The following is a 19868-nucleotide window of genomic DNA, read 5'->3' on the forward strand; positions in this document are numbered from 1 at the left end:
CGACCTCAACCCAATTGAGATGGTTTGGGATGAGTTGGACTGCAGAGTGAAGGAAAAGCAGCCAACAAGTGCTCAGCATATGAGAACTCCTTTAAAACTTCTTATGGCTGCAATCCCGGTAACGGGATCGATATGACAACAGCCAGTGAAAGTGCAGGGCGCCAAATTCTAAAAACAGAAATCTCATAATTAAAATTCCTCAGACATACATGTGTCTTATACCATTTTAAAGGTAATCTTGTTGTTAATCCCACCAAAGTGTCCGATTTCAAATATGCTTTTCAGCGAAGCACTACAAACGATTATGTTAGGTCACACCAAACCACAATAAGCACAGCCATTTTTCCAGCGAAAGATAGCAGTCACAAAAAGCAGAAATATAGCTAAAACTAATCACTAACCTTGGATGATCTTCATCAGATGACACTCATAGGACTTCATGTTACACAATACATGCATGTTTTGTTTGATAAAGTTAATATTTATATAAAAAAATCTGAAATTACATTGGCGCGTTACATTCACTAGTTCCAAAAACATCCAGTGATAGTGCATAGCCACATCGTTTCAACAGAAATACTCATCATAAATGTAGATGATAATACAAGTTATACACATGGAATTATAGATATACCTCTCCTTAATGCAACCGCTGTGTCAGATTTCAAAAAAACTTTACGGAAAAAGCAAACCATGCAATAATCTGAGACAGTGCTCAGAACAAGAGTCAAATTAGCCGCCATGTTGGAGTCAACAGAAACCAGAAATTACATGATAAATGTTCCCTTACCTTTGATGATATTCATCACAATGCACTCCCAGGAATCCCAGGTCCACAATAAATGCTTGATTTGTTCGATAATGTCCGTTATTTATGTCCAATTATCTACTTTGGTTAGCGCGTTTGGTAAACAATTCCAAAGTTACAAAGCGCGTTCACTAAAACGTGACGACATGTCCAAAAGTTCCGTAACAGTCAGTAGAAACATGTCAAACAATGTATTGAATCAATCTTTAGAATGTTGTTAACATACATCTTGAATAACGTTCCAACCGGAGAATTACATTGACTTCAGTTGAGCGATGGAACAGAGCTGCCTCTCACGTGAACGCGCGTGGTCAAAGCGTGGTCACCTCATGGCAGTGATTACTCATTCCTGTCTCCTTCGGCCCCCCTTCACAACAGAGTCATCAGACAAAGTTCTATTGACTGTTGACATCTAGTGGAAGCGAAAGTGAAGTGAAAGTGAAGTGAAAACTCATCCATATCTCGCTGTAATTTCAATGGGAGCTTGGTTGAAAAACTACCAGCCTCAGAAAAAATCCAAACAGGAAGTGGAACTTCTCAGGTTTTTGCCTGCCATATGAGTTCTGTTATACTCACAGACATAATTCAAACAGTTTTAGAAACTTCAGAGTGTTTTCTATCCAATACTACTAATAATATGCATATATTAGCAACTATGACTGAGGAGCAGGCCGTTTACTCTGGGCACCTCTGTGCACCTTTCATCCAAGCTACTCAATACTGCCCCTGCAGCCATAAAAAGTTATTAAGACAGTTGGAAAAGCATTCCTCATGAAGCTGGTTGAGAGAATGTCAAGAGTGTGCAAAGCTCTCACCAAGGAAAAGGGTGGTTACTTTAAAGAATATAAAATATATTTTGATTTGTTTAACACTTTTTTTGGTTACTACATGATACTATATGTGTTATTTCATAGTGTTGATGTCTTCACTATTATTCTACAGTGTCGAAAATAGTAAAGATAAAGAAAAACCTAGGTGTGTCAACTTTTGACTGGTACTGTAAGTAAACTTGATTTTGCACATAAACTCAGCAAAAAATGAAACGTCCTCTCACTGTCAACTAAAGTCAATGACAATGCTTTATTAAGAAGCGTAATAGACTACTGAGAGAGTATTGTGATATTATGCAACCTAATCCAGTGACTGTCATGAATTTTGGGTTGACAATTATGATATATTTGTTATTTTACAGTCAATTTTCTATTTGTTTTGTTCAATAGAGAGAGAAAAAATGTATCTTCTTCTTTCTATTTACTAATATTATATATAGGCCTAATTTAATTAGTGCCAATTCACCACCTGGAGAAGTGGAAACTCAAATCCCATTAGTTGCTAGATTTCTAACTATAAATACACTCAGCATGTGAGTAACATAAATTGAATAATGTGTCCCTGAACAAAGGGGGTCAAAATCAAAAGTAACAGTCAGTATCTGGTGTGGCCACCAGCTGCATTAAGTACTGCAGTGCATCTCCTCCTCATGGACTGCACCAGATTTGCCAGTTCTTGCTGTGAGATGTTACCCCACTCTTCCACCAAGGCACCTGCAAGTTCCCGGACATTTCTGGGGGGAATGGCCCTAGCCCTCACCCTCCGATCCAACAGGTCCCAGAGGTGCTCAGTGGGATTGAGATCCGGGCTCTTCGCTGGCCATGGCAGAACACTGACATTCCTGTCTTGCATGAAATCACGCACAGAACGAGCAGTATGGCTGGTAGCATTGTCATGGTGGAGGATCATGTCAGGATGAGCCTGCAGGAAGGGTACCACATGAGGGAGGAGGATGTTTTCCCTGTAACGCACAGCGTTGAGATTGCCTGCAATGACAACAAGCTCAGTCCGATGATGCTGTGACACACCTCCCAGACCATGACGGACCCTCCACCTCCAAATCGATCCCACTCCAGAGTACAGGCCTCTGTGTAACGCTCATTCCTTCGACGATGATGGGACCAGTCCTGTCTGTTCCAGAGACGGTGGGTTTGTGCCCATAGGCGACGTTGTTGCCGTTGATGTCTGGTGAGGACCTGCCTTACAACAGGCCTACAAGCCCTCAGTCCAGCCTCTCTCAGTCTATTGCAGACCGTATCTGAGCACTGATGGAGGGATTGTGCGTTCCTGGTGTAACTCGGGCAGTTGTTGTTGCCATCCTGTACCTGGGTGTGATGTTCGGATGTACCGATCCTGTGCAGGTGTTGTTATACGTGGTCTGCCACTGTGAGGACGATCAGCTGTCCGTCCTGTCTCCCTGTAGCGCTGTCATAGCCGTGTACGGACATTGTTATTTATTGCCCTGGCCACATCTGCAGTCCTCATGTCTCCTTGCAGCATGCCTAAGGCATGTTCACGCAGATGAGCAGGGACTCTGGGCATCTTTCTTTTGGTGTTTTTCAGAGTCAGGAGAAAGGCCTCTTTAGTGTCCTAAGTTTCATAACTGTGACCTTAATTGCCTACCGTTCCACAGGTACATGTTCATTAATTGTTTATAGGTCATTGAACAAGCATGGGAAACAGTGTTTAAACCCTTTACAATGAAGATCTGTGAAGTTATTTGGATTTTTACGAATGATATTTGAAAGACACGGTCCTGAAAAAGGGACGTTTCTTTTTTTGCTGAGTTTAGAAGGAAGGAATGCATTGGGAGAATAAGATTTCATATTATTTTGTTACTGTTTGTTTTCCCACTTTCTTGTAGATTGCTTTTATAACATGTATGGGTGTGTCGATTTACCCTTCTCATATTTATACGGGCCATTGCTCATTGGATAATTGTGAGAAAAGTCCCACCTTCCACCGCTTCAGCTGTTTTACATTGGTTGAAGCAATCTCTGAAGAGCTCGCGATAAACATAGAAATGGTCTCCAATGGTGATATGATATGTAGCTGCAGCAGATTATAGCCTGCATCATGGAAGAAAAACAAATGTAGCCACGGGTTGCAAAAACTATGGTAGTTTTGCGAGCAAGTGTATCATTGAATGAAGCCTGTCTACTGTATGCATTTGATATTTACAGTGGAGGCAATTTAGTTGTCTGTCAATTGGGCTGCTAGCTAGTGATGGGCCATGTTAGCTCGATGCTTAAGGCTAACTCGTTTATTATACAGTAGATGTTAGGAATCAGGCTAGTTGACGCTACCAATTTCACATATCCAAAATAATAGTGGAACATCTGCGTGTATTATCAGAGATGTTATCAATGCCAGCTAGCATCTGAGAAGGTAAGGTAACCAGCTAACTAACGTTAGCTAGCTATCATAATCAGCTAACGTTATTTGTTAACGTTAGTTATACATTTGAATTCGCCCTCATCACGCACACCTTCCTTGGTTTTCTTTTTTGTTTATGTTGCTAGTCAGCTATGTTGTTTAACACCATGCCAATTTGTAATTCATATAGTCGTTTTGGAAACCGCAGTGTTAGTTCGCAAAGAGACCACCTCACCTTGCTAGTTAACGTTAGCTAACCTGTCACACAGAACAAAAATCAATTGTCCGTTAGAAGTTATTGAACTATAATATTAGCTTGATATCGTGAACTAATTCCTTCATGCGTTGGAAATGACAAGAAATCACTATTTTTGACTGGACCTTTATCTACATTTTCGTTTGACGCTACTGTTTTCTTTCTCTCCATGAAAATAGGTATTGGATTGAGATTTCACCCAATTTCCTCCATTTGAAGAAAAGCAAACTGTCTGAGATGGATGAACAAAGTGTTGAGGTGTGTTTACATTTTACACATCAGTATAAATGCACATGTATGTCACTGGTTACCCCACTGTAGCTTTTATATAAAGACCTATCTATGACATTTGAGTGAACAACTTGACATGCTGCTCTAACTAGAAAATCCCCTAAACTGATGGATGGATGGATGCAAGCACTCCTGAGCTCAGGACATATCACTAGACTAGAGATTTTGCTCTCAGCCAACGTTGGCATTAGACTGGGATATGGGTTCCAAATATAGCTCACCCCACCAGGCAGTAATTTACATCGGATTGTGCACCAACTGTACCAAATGAGAATTGATTCTTGCTTCCTTGTCTATGACTGAGCCCCCCTGTGCTCATTGTGCTCAAATCAAAGTTTATTTGTCACGTGCGCCGACTACAACAGGTGTAGACCTGACAGTGAAATGCTTACTTACAGGCTCTAACCAACAGTGCAATTTCAAAAAACAAAAAAAAGGTATTAGGTGAACAATAGGTAAGTAAAGAAATAAAAATAACAGTAGCGAGGCTATATACAGACACCGGTTAGTCGGGCTGATTGAGGTAGATATGGTTAAAGTGACTATGCATATATGATAAACAGAGAGTAGCAGCAGCGTAAAAGAGGGGTTGGGGGGGGGCACACAATGCAAATAGTCCGGGTAGCCATTTGATTACCTGTTCAGGAGTCTTATGGCTTGGGGGTAAAAATTGTTGAGAAGCCTTTTTGTCCTAGACTTGGCTCTCCGGTACCGCTTGCCATGCGGTAGTAGAGAGAACAGTCTATGACTGGGATGGCTGGGGTCTTTGACAATTTTTAGGGCCTTCCTCTGACACTGCCTGGTGTAGACGTCCTGGATGGCAGATGTACGTACACACTACCCTCTGTAGTGCCTTGCGGTCGGAGGCCGAGCAGTTGCCGTACCAGGCAGTGATGCAACCAGTCAGGATGCTCTCGATGGTGCAGCCGTAGAACCTTTTGAGGATCTGAGGACCCATGCCAAATCTTTTTAGTTTCCTGAGTGGGAATAGGCTTTGTCGTGCCCTCTTCACGACTGTCTTGGTGTGTTTGGACCATTCTAGTTTGTTGTTGATGTGGACACCGAGGAACTTGAAGCTCTCAACCTGCTCCACTACAGCCCCGTCAATGAGAATGAGGGTGTTCTCGGTCCTCCTTTTCCTGTAGTCCACAATCCTCTCCTTACTCTTTGTTACGTTGAGGGATAGGTTGTTATTCTGGCACCACCCGGCCAGGTCTCTGACATCCTCCCTATAGGCTGTCGCATCGTTGTCGGTGATCTGGCCTACCACTGTTGTGTCGTTGGCAAACTTAATGATGGTGTTGAAGTTGTGCCTGGCCATGCAGTCGTGGGTGAACAGGGAGTACAGGAGGGGACTGAGCACGCACCTGATGGGCTCCAGTGTTGAGGATCAGCGTGGCAATGTGTTGCTACCTACCCTCACCACCTGGGGGCGGCCCGTCAGGAAGTCCAGGATCCAGCTGTAGAGGGAGGTGTTTAGTCCCAGGATCCTTAGCTTAGTGATGAGCTTTGAGGGTACTATGGTGTTGAACGCTGAGCTGTAGTCAATGAACAGCATTCTCACATAGGTGTTTCTTTTGTCCAGGTGAGAAAGGGCAGTGTGGAGTGCAATAGAGATTGCATCGTCTGTGGATCTGTTTGGGTTTTATGCAAATTGGAGTTGGTCTAGGGTTTCTGGGATAATGGTGTTGATGTGAGCCATTACCAGCCTTTCAAAGCACTTCAGGGCTACGGATGTGAGTACTACGGGTCTGTAGTCATTTAGGCTGGTTGCCTTCGTGTTCTTGGGTACAGGGACTATGGTGGTCTGCTTGAAACATGTTGGTATTAGAGACTCAATCAGGGACATGTTGAAAATGTCAGTGAAGACACCTGCCAGTTGACTGTTTCTAAATATACAGAAAATATTTAAAGTTAGGCCTTTATTAATGTAATGTATCATACACCACATTTGAGCCTACTTATTCCTGTCCAAGTGTATAATGGTTCCAGTCTTGCTTTGATAATATTTAAGACTTCTATCTTGCCACACAGAGTATTGCGGAGGTGTTCCGCTGTTTCATCTGTATGGAGAAGCTGCGGGATGCTCGGCTCTGCCCCCACTGCTCCAAACTCTGCTGCTTCAGCTGCATACGGGTGAGTGACATGTCGCCACGGGCAACGAGACTAGCTTGTTAGCGTAACACTTCACAGCTGGGATGTGAGGGGAAAATCTACAGGCCTTAAAATGCCTCAGTCTGAACAATCATACTTATAACTGACAGCATTAGTGAATTAAGAAAAAGCTTTAATAACCTATTTTTATTGTTTAAGGGAAAACCAATATTCCACTGTCATTTTACTATGATTTTAATGTATAGAACAATTCTCATTACAGTGTTTACTTTGAAGTGTCAGGCTACAAATATAGGAAATCGAGGCAGTCATGGGTGTTAGGCATCCTGTAAAAACCTATACATCTATACAGTGTTACAACCTCATCTGCAATGCTGACATGTAACCTCTTCTATTGACAGCGCTGGTTGACTGAGCAGAGAGCCCAATGCCCACACTGTCGGTAAGCCCTTCTGTGTTTGAACACAGTACTTAGTATTCCTGGCAGGGACTAGGGAAAGGGGGGGATACCTAGTCAGTTGCTCAACCGAAATGTGTCTTCCGCATTTAACCCAACCCTCTCTGAATCAGATGCCTTAATTGACATCCATGTTATTCGCTGCCTGGGGAGAAATTGTTGTTGGGGGTTAGCTGCCTTGCTCAAGGGCAGAACGGCAGATTCTTCGACCTTGCTGGCTCGGGATTCGAAACAGCGACCTTTCAGTTACTGGCCCAAAGCTCTAACCACTAGGCTAAATGCTGCGGGGGTTACTGATTATGTTCCAGAACAACCTTTTTAGAATTCAGAGTAAATCGAGGGAATAAAGTATAGATTTCCTCCAAAATTCACAGTGAGGACTGATCTAGTGCCAGTATCAATTAATGATGCTAAATAAACGTTTTTAAAGAAATCTTAAGGAATACTGAACTTGGAGATCTGTATGTAACTGTTCCTTTGTCCAAATTGTTTGATTTAGATGGTTTTGGATAGACTTAGGCTGTAGCCACCATGTATGTATGTTTTGTTCGGTCTTGTTTTTCAAGACCGATCATGTATGTATCTGTGTATGACCTTGTGTGTCTGTCTGTCTCTCCAGGGCACCACTGCAGCTGCGGGAGTTGGTGAACTGCCGCTGGGCTGAAGAGGTTACCCAGCAGCTGGACACCCTGCAGCTCTGCAATCTCTCCAAACATGAGGAGAACGACAAGGACAAGTGAGCCCCAGCATCCCTCCTTTCCATCCCTCGCTCCCCTCATCAATACCTTAGCTTTCTTTCTCTCTGCCCTCGCTCCCCCTCTCTATCCATACCCTATATTTCTGTTAGAATTGAAGACCTCTAACACAACCTGGGCTCCATTAAACTAAATGCAGTATGAGGCAAAAGCAACCTAGAACAATGTGTCCTTTCAGCTTGGAAATGTGAAAGGCCCAGCACATTGTAAAGTGGGCTGAGTTTATAAATGGCTTGTTGTTTGGCTCTAGGTTTCCATCCAATTTGCAACAGATTTTCATGTGAATATTCTAAAATCGGCATAAAAAATGTTTTCCCACGAGTTGTGTTCCATTCAAACAAACTTGTTGCGGATAAAAAGTGTGTCATGACGCAGTGCACAAAAAAGCACTTAGTCGTATAAGATACTTTTTGTAGAGGTAGGGTTTTCTGGTGTTTTCAGAAGATGGGCAGGGACTCTGCTATCCTAGCTTCAGGGGGAAGCTGGCTCCATCATTGGTGTGCCAGAACAGAGAAGAGCTTGGACTGGGCAGAGCGGGAGCTGCCTTCCTGTGGGGATGGGAGGGCCAAGAGACCAGAGGTGACAGAACTGAGTCCTCGGGTTGAGGTGTAGGGTTTGAGCATAGTCTGAAGATAGGGAGGGGCAGTTCCTCTTGTTGCGCCGTAGGCAGACACTATGGTCTTGTAGTGGATGCGACCATCGAATGGAAGCCAATGGAGTGTGTGGAGGAGCTGGGTGACATGGGAGAACTTGGGAAGGTTGAAAACAAGGCGGGCTGCAGCGTTCTGGATAAGTTGCAAGGTTTTGATGGCACAAGCGGGGAGCCCAGCCAACAGCCAGTTGCAGTAGTCCAGACTGGAGATGACAAGTGCCTGGAATAGGACTGACTGAGGTAGGGTTGTAGAGCTTGAACTTGCAGGAGCGTGGTACTGCTTTGATGTTTGCAGAGAACAACAGGGTGTTGTCCAGGGTCATGCCATGGTTCTTAGCACTCTGGGAGGGCGACACTGTGGAGAAGTCAACTATGATGGATTGGTCTTTGAGCGGGCAGGCCTTCCTCGGGAGGAAGAGCAGCTCAGTCTTTTCAAGCTTGAGGTGGTGGGCTGACATCCAATCGGAGATATCTGCCAGGCACGCAGAGATGCGTCTCGTCACCTGGGTGTCAGAAGAGGGGAAGGAGAAAAGTAGTTGTGTCATCCGCATAGCAATGATAGAAGACACCATGTGCGGATATGACGGAGCCGAGTGACTTGGTGTATAGAGAGAAGAGGGCCTAGAACCGAGCCCTGGGGGACACCAGTAGTGAGAATATGTGGTGCAGACACAGATCCTCTCCACGTTGCCTGGTTGGAGCGGCCTGCCAGGTACGATGCAATCCAAGGGTGTGCAGCGCTGGAGACGTCCAGCCCTGAGAGGGTGGAGAGGAGGATCTGATGGTTCACGGTGTCAAAGGCAGTGGATAGATTTAGGAGGATGAGAACAGAGTCCGCTTTGGCAGTGCGGAGAGCCTCCACGCAGAGGATCAGTCTCGGTTGAGTGACCCATCATGAAGCCTGACTTTTTTTATTTTACTAGGCAAGTCAGTTAAGAACAAATTCTTATTTACAACGAAGGCCTAGGAACAGTAGGATAACTGCCTTGTTCAGGGGCAGAATGACAGATTTTTACCTTGTTAGCTTGGGGATTCGATCTAGCAACCTTTCGGTTACTGGCCCAACGTCAAGAAGAGCATTCTGAGAGAGATAAGAGTTGATCAGAGGCAGCACACAAGTGTTTTCAAAAAGGGATACAGGTCCATAGTTTTTTGCGTCACGACTTGAGTGTTGGTTTTTTGAGGAGGGGAGCATTCTGGTCATTTTAAAGTCAGAGGGGACAGCCAGTGGTCAGGGATGAGGGAAATTATGAATGGAATTAGGTCTCCAGAGATGGTCTGTAGGAGGGGATAGGGTCAAGCTGGCAGGTTGTCGGGTGGCCAGACCTCAGTCACAATATTTCATCTGGGGTGAAGGCGTAGGGTAGTTCTGTGTGAGTGGGACCAGTGGACTCAATAGGCTGTGATTGAGGAGCGGATGTCGTCAACTTTTTCAAAGTGGTTGATAGTCATCCACAGGGAGGGAGGGGTGTAGGATTTAAGGAGTGACGAGAAGGTGGAAAAGAGTTTCCTGGGGTTAAAGGAAGAAGTTTGAAATTTAGAGTGATAGTGGCTTTAGCAACAGATGCAGAGCAAGAGAAGGTAGAGAGGAGAGAGTGAAAGGATGATAGGTCCTCCGAAAGTTTAGTTTTCCAGTGCGAGTCATAAGATGTGGAAAGGGAGGAGGGTAGGGTCGAAGAGGCTGAGTGACTAGGAAAGGGAGACAGTGAAGGAAACAAAGTAGTGATCAGAGACCTGGGGAGGGAGTTGTAGTAAGATTAGTAGGCTAACAGCCACTAGTAAAGATGAGGTCAAACAAATTGCCTGCCTTGTGAGTTGGAAGGGATTGGAAAAGGTTGAGGTGAAAAGGCAAGGAGGGGAAAGAGAGTGTTGGAAAGAAATGAATTAAAGGCATACATCGGGAGGTTGAAGTTGCCAAGTACTAAGAGCAGTGAGCCATCGTCAGGAAATTAGCTTATCAAGGTGTCAAGCTCATTGAGGAACTCTCCAAGGGCACTTGGTGGGCGATAGATGACAACAATAATGTTAAGCTTGAGTGGACAAGTGACAGCATGGCATTCAAATGAGGAGATGGACAGGAGGGGAAAAAGATAATCTCCAGTTAGGAGAAATTTATACCCCTATGCTACTACCAGATGCTCTTGGACTATGAGAAAAAACGTAGTCAGATGAAGAGAGCAGCTGGAGTAGCAGTGTTCTCTGGGGTGATCCATGTCTCCGTCAGGACCAAAAAGTCAAGGGATTGAAGGGCAGCATAGGGTGAGATGAATTTGGCGCTCTTGGCCGCAGATTGGCAGTTCCAAACGTTGCCAGGGACCCGGAATTCCACCTGGGTTGTGCACGTAGGGTACACTATATTAGAAGGGTTGAAGCCAAGTGGGGGGGGGGTCTGTAAAGCCTACAGGGAGAGGAGCGAACATGGAATAGAAAACACGCATAGTTGTCAAAGCTACACAAGAGCTAAATGAGATCAGCAGAAAATAACTTGGTAAGATTCTCAAGCGAGAGAGTGGTGTAGAGCCTTCCCCGAACACCTCGGCAGAGCAGTCTTTGTTTCGGCGACCAGACTGACACGACTGCCGCTTACAGCTGCCGTTGAGAAAACAGGGGAGACTGAAGTACTAACACTGATTGCCTAGGAGAGGAGAAACCACTCTCCCTCCAATACAACTACTGATTACCAAAACAAGTCACAAATTGCCATGCCCCTTAGATGTGTCAACAATCATCTGCAAGTTTTGACCAGTCGCAGTTCACACACCAAGTAGGCTACTGGGGAGACAGGCAGCACTTAAAACAGATGCCCTAGCTAGCAAAAAGAGACAACAGATAAAGACAAACATTTTACTTATCACTCCTGGAGATATCAGGAGTCCTCTAGCTATAGAATGAAGCACTTGTTGCATAATCTATTTCACCAGCAAAGAAATTGCCCACATTGTCAAGCATATTTTGTTTTGTTCGACATTTGAAAAGTTTACCGACAAATTTGAATTTCCATCAGGCCTGTCGTGACTTTTTTTTTGTCCGACATGTACTTTACTCGCATAAAAAGGTTGGATGGAAACCTGCTTAATGTGACAAAAAATGTGTTGAAAAGAGATTCCAGAGGGTCTGGATGTGTCAGTTGTCTATGGTTTGTCTACAGGTGTGAGAACCACCATGAGAAACTCAGTGTGTTCTGCTGGACCTGTAAGAAGTGCATCTGCCACCAGTGTGCTCTGTGGGGAGGCATGGTAAGTGGCCCACAGAGGAGTATTCTCAGTCAAGCCCCATATCCCTTTGGTATAATAAAACAAGTGCTCAGTCAGTCCATTCCTGTATTTTGATCTTCACCCCTTTTCCTTCCCCAAGCATGGCGGCCACACCTTCAAGCCTCTGGCTGAGATCTACGAGCAGCACGTGTCCAAGGTGAACGAGGAGGTGGCCAAGCTCCGCCGCCGCCTCATGGAGCTCATCAGCCTGGTGCAGGAGGTGGTGAGGGGCACTGTTTATTTTAAATTTTTAGCTTGGTTAGAAGCACACATGAGAAAATGGTATCAATATCACTACTGCACACTGCTGAATTTTGCCACTAGATGGCACAAGGGCACTACATCTAATTTGCCTCTGTTGTGATGGGATGCCTACTCTACTCTATCCCTCTGATGACAGATGAAGTTACCGTTCTACCAAAATACATTACAACGCCGAAACCGTCTGCCTTAATTCAACATATGTTTTCTGGTTCTCTCAGGAGAGGAACGTGGAAGCAGTGCGAGGGGCCAAAGACGAGCGAGTGCGAGAGATACGTAATGCAGTAGAGATGATGATTGCCCGTCTCGACAACCAGCTCAAAAACAAACTCATCACCCTCATGGGTACGCAAGTTTCATGACACCATTCGTGTTTCTCTCTTGTCACTGTAATGCCCTTCTATGTCATTAAAATATTATTTTTATATGAAAATGTTCTCACAACAGGTCAGAAGACCTCCCTCACCCAAGAGACTGAGCTACTGGAGTCTCTCCTGCAGGAGGTGGAACATCAGGTATGTGGACTTGTACTATACCAGTATACAGTGTACCATTTTAAAAAGATTTAACACCAGGAACGCCGTAGGTAGCACTACAAGTGGATTGGAATGTGTTGTACCTTGAGAGGGTGTGTTTCTTGCAGGACAAACTGTGTTGTCTTGTGGTTTGTGGAGGCAGGTGTTTAGGAGGAGAGTGGGAAGTGAGTGTTTTCGGTGGCTGTCTGGCACGCCACACCGCACAGCACTCTGGGTTAGAGGTCGACCGATTAATCTGAATGGCCGATTTAATTAGGGCCGATTTCAAGTTTTCATAACAATCGGTAATCGGCATTTTTGGACACCGATCATGGAAGATTACATTGCACTCCACGAGGAGACTGCGTAGCAGGCTGGATACCTCTTATGCGAGTGCAGCAAGGAGCCAAGGTAAGGTGCTAGCTAGCATTAAACATATTTTATTTTAAAAAACAATCAATCTTAACATAATCACTAGTTAACTACACATGGTTGATGATATTACTAGTTTATCTAGCTTGTCCTGCGTTGCATATAATCGATGCGGTGCCTGTTAATTTATCATTGAATCATAGCCTACTTCGCCAAACGGGTGATTTAACAAGCGCACTTGCGAAAAAAGCACTGTCGTTGCACCAATGTGTACCTAACCATAAATATCAACGCATTTCTTAAAATCAATACACAAGTATATATTTTTAAACCTGCATATTTAGTTAATATTGCCTGCAAACATGAATTTCTTGCGTTCTGCGCAACAGAGTCGGGGTATATGCAGCAGTTTGGGCCGTCTGGCTCGTTGTGAACTGTGTGAAGACTATTTATTCCTAACAAAGACAGCCAACTTCGCCAAACGGGGGATGATTTAACAAAAGCGCATTTGCGAAAAAAGCACAATTGTTGCACGAATGTACCTAACCATAAACATCAATGGCTTTCTTAAAATCAATACACAGAAGTATATTTTATTAAACCTGCATATTTAGTTAAAATAATCCAGGTTAGCAGGTAATATTAAACTAGGGAAATTGTGTCACTTATCTTGCGTTCATTGCACGCAGAGTCAGGGTATATGCAACAGTTTGGGCCGCCTGGCTCGTTGCGAACTAATTTGCCAGAATTTTACGTAATTATGACCTAACATTGAAGGTTGTGCAATGTAACAGGAATATTTAGACTTATGGATGCCACCCGTTAGATAAAATACGGAACGGTTCTGTATTTCACTGAAAGAATAAACGTTTTGTTTTCGAAATGATAGTTTCCGGATTTGGCCATATTAATGACCTAAGGCTCGTATTTCTGTGTGTTATTATGTTATAATTAAGTATATGATTTGATAGAGCAGTCTGACTGAGCGGTGGTAGGCAGCAGCAGGCTCGTAAGCATTCATTCAAACAGCACTTTCGTGCGTTTGCCAGCAGCTCTTCGCTGTGCTTCAAGCATTGAGCTGTTTATGACTTCAAGCCTATCAACTCCGGAGCTAGTTAGCGGTGTGCGCGCTAATAGCGTTTCAATCGGTGACGTCACTCGCTCTGAGACCTTGAAGTAGTTGTTCACCTTGCTCTACAAGGGCCGCGGCTTTTGTGGAGCTATGCGTAACGATGTTTCGAGGGTAGCTGTTGTCGATGTGTTCCTAGTTCGATCCCAGGTAGGGGCGAGGAGAGGGACGGAAGCTATACTGTTACACTGGCAATACTAAAGTGCCTATAAGAACATCCAATAGTCAAAGGTATATGAAATACAATTGGTATAGAGAGAAATAGTCCTATAATAACTACAACCTAAAACTTCTTACCTGGGAATATTGAAGACTCATGTTAAAAGGAACCACCAGCTTTCATATGTTCTGAGCAAGGAACTTAAATGTTAGCTTTTTTACATGGCACATATTGCATTTTTACTTTCTTCTCCAACACTTTGTTTTTGCATTATTTAAACCAAATTGAACATGTTTGATTATTTATTTGAGGCTAAATTGATTTTATTGATGTATTATATTAAGTTAAACTAAAAGTGTTAATTCAGTATTGTTGTAATTGTCATTATTACAAATAAATAAATACATTTTTAAAAATTGGCCCATTAATCGGTACCGGCTTTTTTTGGTCCTCCAATAATCGGTATCGGCGTTGAAAAATCATAATCGGTCGACCTCTACTCTGGGTAGCAGGAAGCTGAGCGAGAGGAGGCACTGAGCCACCAATTGTCTAGAGGCGTTCTGTCTTTTCATATCCTCTTTATCTGCACTTGCCCTGAACAGACAGGATGGTCAAAGCAGTGATGTTCATGACCACGATGTGCTTTCACCTGTCCAGTTCTTTCACATCAGTGCAGATAAAGAAAGGGAGAAAAGCAACTTCAGACTACTGAGATTCACTTTTTGTTTTCTGAGCGAACTGATTTGAAACTTTAAGAAACCAGGTGCTTTCGCCCTGATTTGAAACTTATGAAAAACACCAAGATTTTATGGTGAGATGAGTCAACGATTGACAAGAGCTTGATGATCCTGCCCATTTCACAGTCCAGAGATTTCTGTTTCAAAAGAGCCTAAATTCAATGGTCACCAGTGCCCTGAGAGAATGGGTGTCCTGGCTTCAACTGTTAGTCACACAGTTCACACATTCTGCCATGTAAATCTTTCAGGACTTTTCTTAGGGTCTTTTAATGCTTTTTGCATAGTCATTTGAGGAAAAACAACCAGCTGTTCTCAAACCTTCACACAGGTGTTTTCTTATGAATTCACCTCTCTGAAGTCACAATCTTGGCTTTTTCATCGCCTGTCAAACTTTACCATGAGTGCGTCATGCCTCCAGTGAAATGAGATACGTTAAGAGTGGGGGTGAAGGGGGAGTGGTGGTCAGGTGTTTCTCTGCAAAGCTCTTCAATTGTGTGTGGTTCTCTGTCCTACAGCTGCGCTCCTGCAGTAAGAGCGAGTTGATCTCCAAGAGCCCAGAGATCCTGCTGATGTTCCAGCAGGTTCACCGTAAGCCCATGCAGTCCTTTGTCACCACTCCAGTCCCCCCAGACTTCACCAGGTAACATACTAACTAAACCTATTTCACTAAACCCATTATACTGTACCTGCACACCTCCCTCGGTACTGTACTAAACCACAGATCCTGTGACTAGAGAGCTTGATTTGAGAGAAAAAATGCTCCGCACCCTCTTTTTAGACTGTTGTAGCTGTTTTTTTTCTAATTGTCGTCAGAGAAAGGAGGATTCACTTTTAGATATAGATGTTCAGTTTTTGTATTGTTAGATATACATTTCCATTTGGATTATTCATAATGCAGCAAGATATTGTTATGCTTTTAATGGATATTTCATGACATTGAGAAGTGTAATTACGGAAAAACTTTCTCTCTCCACAGTGAGCTGGTTCCTGCCTATGACTCAAGCACTTTTGTTCTGGCCAACTTCAGGTAGTCTTGAAAATGTTTGGATATGAGCTTGTGTATGCCCAAGGAATAGAAATCGACAGTCTTTGAACAACAAACAAACATATTTTAGCTTCCGTTTCTTGGAAAATAGTACAAAGCACCCCATTGGGTTGCTCATACTTTATTTTGGGTTGCCAGGTCCAAGGCTCTGATTAAGTGCTTATGTTCTAGCTGCTAATTAAGTCAACCAGGGACATGTCGGCCCATGAGCAATTTCTCTCTCGTTGTGACACTTCACCAAGAAGAAGTTGAAATTGTGTTTTTTAATGAATGGGTTCCTCTTATCTGATTTGTTTTTCTGCCTGTGTGTTGTGTTGTCCTTACAGCACCCTGAGACAGAGGGCAGATCCCGTCTATAGCCCCCCACTCCAGATATCTGGCATCTGCTGGAGACTCAAGGTTTATCCAGTGAGTAGACACCAACAATTGTTTGTTCTCTAATACTTAGTAGTAATTGCTACTAAACTACTAATGATCTTGTATGTTCATCGTATCTTACTCTAACTACTAGATTTGATATGTCACCTTTTTCACAACTAAGTGGTGACTATTGGATTGTGAAAAACTCTGGTTTAATGTTCATCATAATTAGGGGTTCAAGCAGCGAACCTGGTGAACCCCTGTTGTATTTCTTGGTGTACAAGTTCAAGCAGCGAAGCTGGTTTCTTCTGGTTTATTATTTTTATACCGGTTTTTCTTACAAGGAAAATGTAACATGCACATTCCTGTGAGATGGTAAGGCAGAGGAGGGTGCAACTTGACATTATGATAAATGCCAATTGGCCACAAGGTGGCGCTATAACAGGTGCTTGAAATTGTATACTCTGAAAGGTCATGCTCCTCACCCCATATAACCCAGGGTCCTGAAATTCAGTGCATAGGTCGCTCTTCTCACAAGGAACAAATTTCCCCCAAGGACCCAAAAAGACCCATAAAGGATTTTACGGCATTTTGAATTTTGTGAAAAACACTGAAATCACATATCCTCCGGGACCACTGGTTCAATCTGGATTAACCTTCACATGGCATCTATGGACCAAGGTCTCAACTGAATATTTTCCAGACTAGCATGTCCAACAACATGGTGCTACTGACCAATAAACGTTCATGTGAGTGTTGCCTGGCACATTAATGCATATCAATCAGACATTAATACTTGTATTGTAACCAAACTTGGTACACATGTTCAAAACACTGTCAAGACTCAACATATGCAAGCATATTCAGATCGACTGTGTTGGAGCTATAACGGCACATGTTTATATCTCTCCATCTGTTTGGCTCGGTGATGAAATTTGGCACACACGCTATGAGTCTAGCTAATCTGTAACGTATGGTTCAGTTTGGCCGCATGGGGGTGCTGTTGGACAAATAATAATTAATGCAAGCTTATTGCGGCTGTATTGTTTGAGTAAGAGTCTTGGAAAATATTGTGTTTGAAGATAGATGATATATACCACATTTGGTACCGATCAGTCTAGCTGTTTTGGAGAAAAAGTTTAAAGTAGTCAATATCATAAATTGTCCAAAGTATGCATATTGCATGATCTGATCTGTGGTATTTGGCAAGCGTGATAAGGAGTACATAGCTCCTCTAGAGCGATGTGCCCACAGCTTGAATCCCAACATTGCTCCTTGCAGCTATATTTATGTTCCTTCTGCCAATTTGCTGAAACATTTTTAATTCCAGTGAAATGGTAAGGGCTAGCAGGGTGCACCCTTGCATCATGGTAAAGGGCCAAAGGCCACACCCTCCCATGCAATTTGAACATACAGTGGGGAGAACAAGTATTTGATACACTGCCGATTTTGCAGGTTTTCTTACTTATAAAGCATGTAGAGGTCTGTAATTTTTTATCATAGGTACACTTCAACTGTGAGAGACGGAATCTAAAACAAAAATCCAGAAAATCACATCGTATGATTTTTAAGTAATTAATTTGCATTTTATTGCATGACATAAGTATTTGATCACCTACCAACCAGTAAGAATTCCGGCTCTCACAGACCTGTTAGTTTTTCTTTAAGAAGCCCTCCTGTTCCCCACTCATTACCTGTATTAACTGCACATGTTTGAACTCGTTACCTGTATAAAAGACACCTGTCCACACACTCAATCAAACAGACTCCAACCTCTCCACAATGGCCAAGACCAGAGAGCTGTGTAAGGACATCAGGGATAAAATTGTAGACCTGCACAAGGCTGGGATGGGCTACAGGACAATAGGCAAGCAGCTTGGTGAGAAGGCAACAACTGTTGGCGCAATTATTAGAAAATGGAAGAAGTTCAAAATGACGGTCAATCACCCTCGGTCTGGGGCTCCATGCAAGATCTCACCTCGTGGGGCACTGAGGATCTTATTGTAACAACTTGGTACATATGTCCCTAACATATGCAAGCACATTCAGATCGACCACCCGATGATGCTATAACGGGCACATGTTTACAGTGGGGAGAACAAGTATTTGATACACTGCCGATTTTGCAGGTTTTCCTACTTACAAAGCATGTAGAGGTCTGTAATTTTTATCATAGGTACACTTCAACTGTGAGAGACGGAATTTAAAACAAAAATCCAGAAAATCACATTGTATGATTTTTAAGTAATTTATTCGCATTTTATTGCATGACATAAGTATTTGATCACCTACCAACCAGTAAGAATTCCGGCTCTCACAGACCTGTTAGTTTTTCTTTAAGAAGCCCTCCTGTTCTCCACTCATTACCTGTATTAACTGCACCTGTTTGAACTCGTTACCTGTATAAAAGATACCTGTCCACACACTCAATCAAACAGACTCCAACCTCTCCACAATGGCCAAGACCAGAGAGCTGTGTAAGGACATCAGGGATAAATTGTAGACCTGTACAAGGCTGGGATGGGCTACAGGACAATAGCCAAGCAGCTTGGTGAGAAGGCAACAACTGTTGGCACAATTATTAGAAAATGGAAGAAGTTCAAGATGACGGTCAATCACCCTCGGTCTGGGGCTCCATGCAAGATCTCACCTCGTGGGGCATCAATGATCATGAGGAATGTGAGGGATCAGCCCAGAACTACACGGCAGGACCTGGTCAATGACCTGAAGAGAGCTGGGACCACAGTCTCAAAGAAAACCATTAGTAACACACTACGCCGTCATGGATTAAAATCCTGCAGCGCACGCAAGGTCCCCCTGCTCAAGCCAGCGCATGTCCAGGCCCGTCTGAAGTTTGCCAATGACCATCTGGATGATCCAGAGGAGGAATGGGAGAAGGTCATGTGGTCTGATGAGACAAAAATAGAGCTTTTTGCTCTAAACTCCACTCGCCGTGTTTGGAGGAATAGAAGGATGAGTACAACCCCAAGAACACCATCCCAACCGTGAAGCATGGAGGTGGAAACATCATTCTTTGGGGATGCTTTTCTGCAAAGGGGACAGGACGACTGCACCGTATTGAGGGGAGGATGGATGGGGCCATGTATCGCGAGATCTTGACCAACAACCTCCTTCCCTCAGTAAGAGCATTGAAGATGGGTCGTGGCTGGGTCTTCCAGCATGACAACGACCCGAAACACACAGCCAGGGCAACTAAGGAGTGGCTCCGTAAGAAGCATCTCAAGGTCCTGGAGTGGCCTAGCCAGTCTCCAGACCTGAACCCAATAGAAAATCTTTGGAGGGAGCCGAAAGTCCGTATTGCCCAGCGACAGCCCCGAAACCTGAAGGATCTGGAGAAGGTCTGTATGGAGGAGTGGGCCAAAATCCCTGCTGCAGTGTGTGCAAACCTGGTCAAGAACTACAGGAAACGTATGATCTCTGTAATTGCAAACAAAGGTTTCTGTACCAAATATTAAGTTCTGCTTTTCTGATGT

General features: G+C 43.7%; 1 protein-coding gene across 1 annotated transcript in view; it reads left to right on the forward strand.

The window, feature by feature from the left end:
• The first annotated feature begins 3641 nt into the window (after positions 1 to 3641).
• LOC139537507 (E3 ubiquitin-protein ligase TRIM37-like) overlaps positions 3642 to 19868 on the forward strand; it is a 35350-nt gene continuing 19123 nt past the window's right edge. The window contains exons 1-12 of the mRNA XM_071338900.1: positions 3642 to 4027; positions 4451 to 4529; positions 6597 to 6698; positions 7079 to 7119; positions 7754 to 7870; positions 11690 to 11777; positions 11896 to 12018; positions 12278 to 12401; positions 12504 to 12571; positions 15485 to 15609; positions 15946 to 15996; positions 16341 to 16422. Coding sequence (XP_071195001.1) covers positions 4509 to 4529; positions 6597 to 6698; positions 7079 to 7119; positions 7754 to 7870; positions 11690 to 11777; positions 11896 to 12018; positions 12278 to 12401; positions 12504 to 12571; positions 15485 to 15609; positions 15946 to 15996; positions 16341 to 16422 — 942 coding nt within the window. The 5' untranslated portion in view covers positions 3642 to 4027; positions 4451 to 4508. The remainder of the gene's footprint in view (positions 4028 to 4450; positions 4530 to 6596; positions 6699 to 7078; positions 7120 to 7753; positions 7871 to 11689; positions 11778 to 11895; positions 12019 to 12277; positions 12402 to 12503; positions 12572 to 15484; positions 15610 to 15945; positions 15997 to 16340; positions 16423 to 19868) is intronic.

Source organism: Salvelinus alpinus, chromosome 13, assembly GCF_045679555.1.
Source record: "Salvelinus alpinus chromosome 13, SLU_Salpinus.1, whole genome shotgun sequence".
NCBI classification, from domain to species: domain Eukaryota; kingdom Metazoa; phylum Chordata; class Actinopteri; order Salmoniformes; family Salmonidae; genus Salvelinus; species Salvelinus alpinus.